General features: G+C 32.6%; 1 protein-coding gene across 1 annotated transcript; it reads right to left on the reverse strand.

Annotated features, from left to right (window-relative positions):
* Window positions 1-1,125: 1,125 nt before the first annotated feature.
* LOC130646041 (tropomyosin-like) lies at window positions 1,126-2,598 on the reverse strand. Its single transcript, XM_057452176.1, has one exon. It carries the CDS (start codon window positions 2,596-2,598, stop codon window positions 1,258-1,260), a length of 1,341 nt encoding a protein of 446 aa, XP_057308159.1. The 3' UTR covers window positions 1,126-1,257.
* Between the last annotated feature and the right edge of the window lie 376 nt (window positions 2,599-2,974).

Genomic DNA, 2,974 nt, shown 5'->3' on the forward strand with positions numbered 1-2,974 from the left:
AAATACGCGCAAAGTCTATCTATCTTATTAAACATCTACCTTTGCGCTCATTGATGACTCGTTCATAAAAAAATTTAACAAAAGAATATTCTACCAAATGTACCAAAAAATGTAACGCTTACCTGGAGCCTCTTTTCTGTTTTGGATATTTTCATTTTTAACAAAATCTTTAAATGAGAGCAAACTTGTTTCATCTTTAATTTTGTTGGTAGCTAAAACAAAACAAAAATGTTGTAAAAGTCGTCTACGAAAAGCAAGGAAGAGAAATTTTCCCTTTGTAACCAGGGATTTTTGTCTTTTTGACATGAGAAGACATCTTCTCCCTATCATAAAGGCAGTAATGCCTAGGGATGAGGGTGAGAAAAATGTCAACTGGATTTTCTAACTTGCTTTCTTGTCCACTGTGTTTTCTGAGACTTTCGGTCCCGCAACGACAACGGATAGGTCAACAAATATTTTGAATTTTAGGATGAGGTTAAACATGATTAAATACAAAATGTCACCTCAACTAAAATTTTCCTGTATCTTCACGCCCATAATAATTGAAAAAGTTAATACTAATAAATAAATCCTTACCATCAGTTTTTGACACTACTTCAATTTTTACTTTCTTTTCTTCCCTTTCCTCCTTTTCTTCTACTGTGCAACCTTGTTTAAATATGGCAACATCTGGAAGAGAAAAGTTGACATTTTCTCCACTTCCGAAGAATAATCCAGAATTATCTGAGTCACTCTCAGCAACTAATTCTTCGCATATTTCTCCTTCTTCCTCGCTCGCAATGTCATTCATGTTCCACCCACTACCCTTTCCAATAACGATTCCTGCCGAATGATTGCTAACATCACAAAGGGATTCTTGGCTAGCAACCATGGGACAATTTTTATTGTCTTGCTTTACACTATCACTTTTATTTGAATCAGTAGCAATCGATTCCTCGCATTCTTCACCTTCATCTTCACTAACACAACCTTTGATCTTCTTGGTTTTGTTATCATTTGCACTGACATTTTCTTCAAAGCTCTCATTTCCATATTCATTATCGGTAGGATGATCCTCAAAATCTTCAGAATAACTTTTATCGCATGTTGAGGAATCACTGCCTTCTGCTTCCGTTTCTTCCACTCTAAAACCACAAGAGATAACAATTAAGAGTTTAAAATTTATTTTCCTTAAATATTCGATTCTGATGTTTGTTAGGAGTTTCTTAAGCTAGTAAGAAATAAAACTTTTTTGGTTTTAAGATGCAGTGATGTATTTTACCTTTTCATTTTCTTTATCTTCAACAACTCTTCTTTTAAAGCTGAATTTTTAGCTTTTTCCTGACACAAATCATCACGTATCTTCTTCAATGCTCTTTCAGAATTTTTGTTATTTTCTTCTTCCTTCTTTTTTAACTTCTTCTTAAACTTCGCCATCGCACTTGACATTTCGACATGATCTTCTTTCAGTTTTTTATACTTAGACTTAAGAGACTGATATTTCTTCATCTTCATCTTCATCTTTTCCTTTTCCTTTCGCATATATTCGAGTTCTAGTTCTATTTCCTTGATCTTATCAGAATCAACCAGTTTCAAGTGACGCATTTTGTGATTCTTAATTTTTTTTTCCAAAACAGTCTTTTCTTTCTTCAACTCAATGTAATCCTGATGAAGGTTATTATATCTGATTTCAAACATTTGGTTCTTTATTTTCCATTCGTTTCTTTGTAAAATGATTTCGTCCACTTGCTTTACCTTCTCATACAAGAACTTCGTCATGTTACTTTTGTCTTTCAATCTGTATTTTAGATTCTTCAATTCTTTGACTTGTTCTTCAATCACTTTCTGTTTTACTTTTATATCATACTTTAAATCCTCCATCTCTTTATCCTTTTCTAATTTTACATTTTTAATCTTGAATTCACAGTTTAACCTTTCTTCAGCAATCTCCTTCCTCAAGACATCAACTTCTTTTTGTATGGTCATTGCCTTTTCTTCAAGAACATCTTTATTCTTTAACTCAGATGACATTTTTTCATTTTCAGTCTTCAAATCTCCAGCTTTGCCTATAAGAACTTCAATGTTATTTTTCGCTTCATTTAAATCTTCTTGCGCCTGCTGTAACTTTGTTTCGTTCAGCTTCAATTTCTGTGCAAGTTCATCATTCTGTACACGACTAAGAGCCAGTAATTTTTCACTTGGTACCTTCTCAATGATCATCTCCTTCTCCTCAATCCTTTTGTTCAATTCCTTTTCATTCTCTTTCAATGTTGCCATCTCTTCTCTTTGTGTTTGTGCTGTTTTCTTTAAATTTCCAATCTCATTCCTCATTTCTTCAAAAACATTCTCGTACGTAACATGTATATTTTCTTCTTTTTCCATCCTCATCTCTCTTCTCTCACTCAGTAACCTCTCCATCAGTTTCATTTCAGCTAAAAGATTATTATGTTGTATCAATAACTCTTCCCACTGAAATTTGTAGTACTTTGACGAGTAAAACAGTTCTTTGTTTTGTTTGACGATGTTAAACATACTGGTGTCTGATTTTTCGTCAACAAACTTCGACACGCTTTTAAATAAAGCGCCTCCAACTCCTGACAACATAGTTTTTCCCGACATATTCCGTCTTAAGATTTATATTATATTTAACCACAGTATTACACTTTTCTAATTATTAGAAACCTATATGTGTGCAAAGATCAAAGTCTTGGTAAAAAAGACAAAGTGTCTATTTATTTCATGACGTTTTATTAACTTTTTTTAAATTTGACGTCAAGATGACGAAATTTAACTGACGTCACGGTTTCGTTAAAACAGATAAAAAGCTAAAAAATGCTTTACCTTATTCCGTGAAATTAACGAGTTAAGAAATTAACGCGAATTAAATTAACGGGCATGAAATTAACGCAGTTCAATAAAATTAATTTGAAAAAGGCATTTAATTAACGCGGTTGAGCAAGGTTGTTTTCAAAAATGCATTTAATTAACACACGAA

Source organism: Hydractinia symbiolongicarpus, chromosome 5 (assembly GCF_029227915.1).
Source record: "Hydractinia symbiolongicarpus strain clone_291-10 chromosome 5, HSymV2.1, whole genome shotgun sequence".
NCBI lineage: Eukaryota > Metazoa > Cnidaria > Hydrozoa > Anthoathecata > Hydractiniidae > Hydractinia > Hydractinia symbiolongicarpus.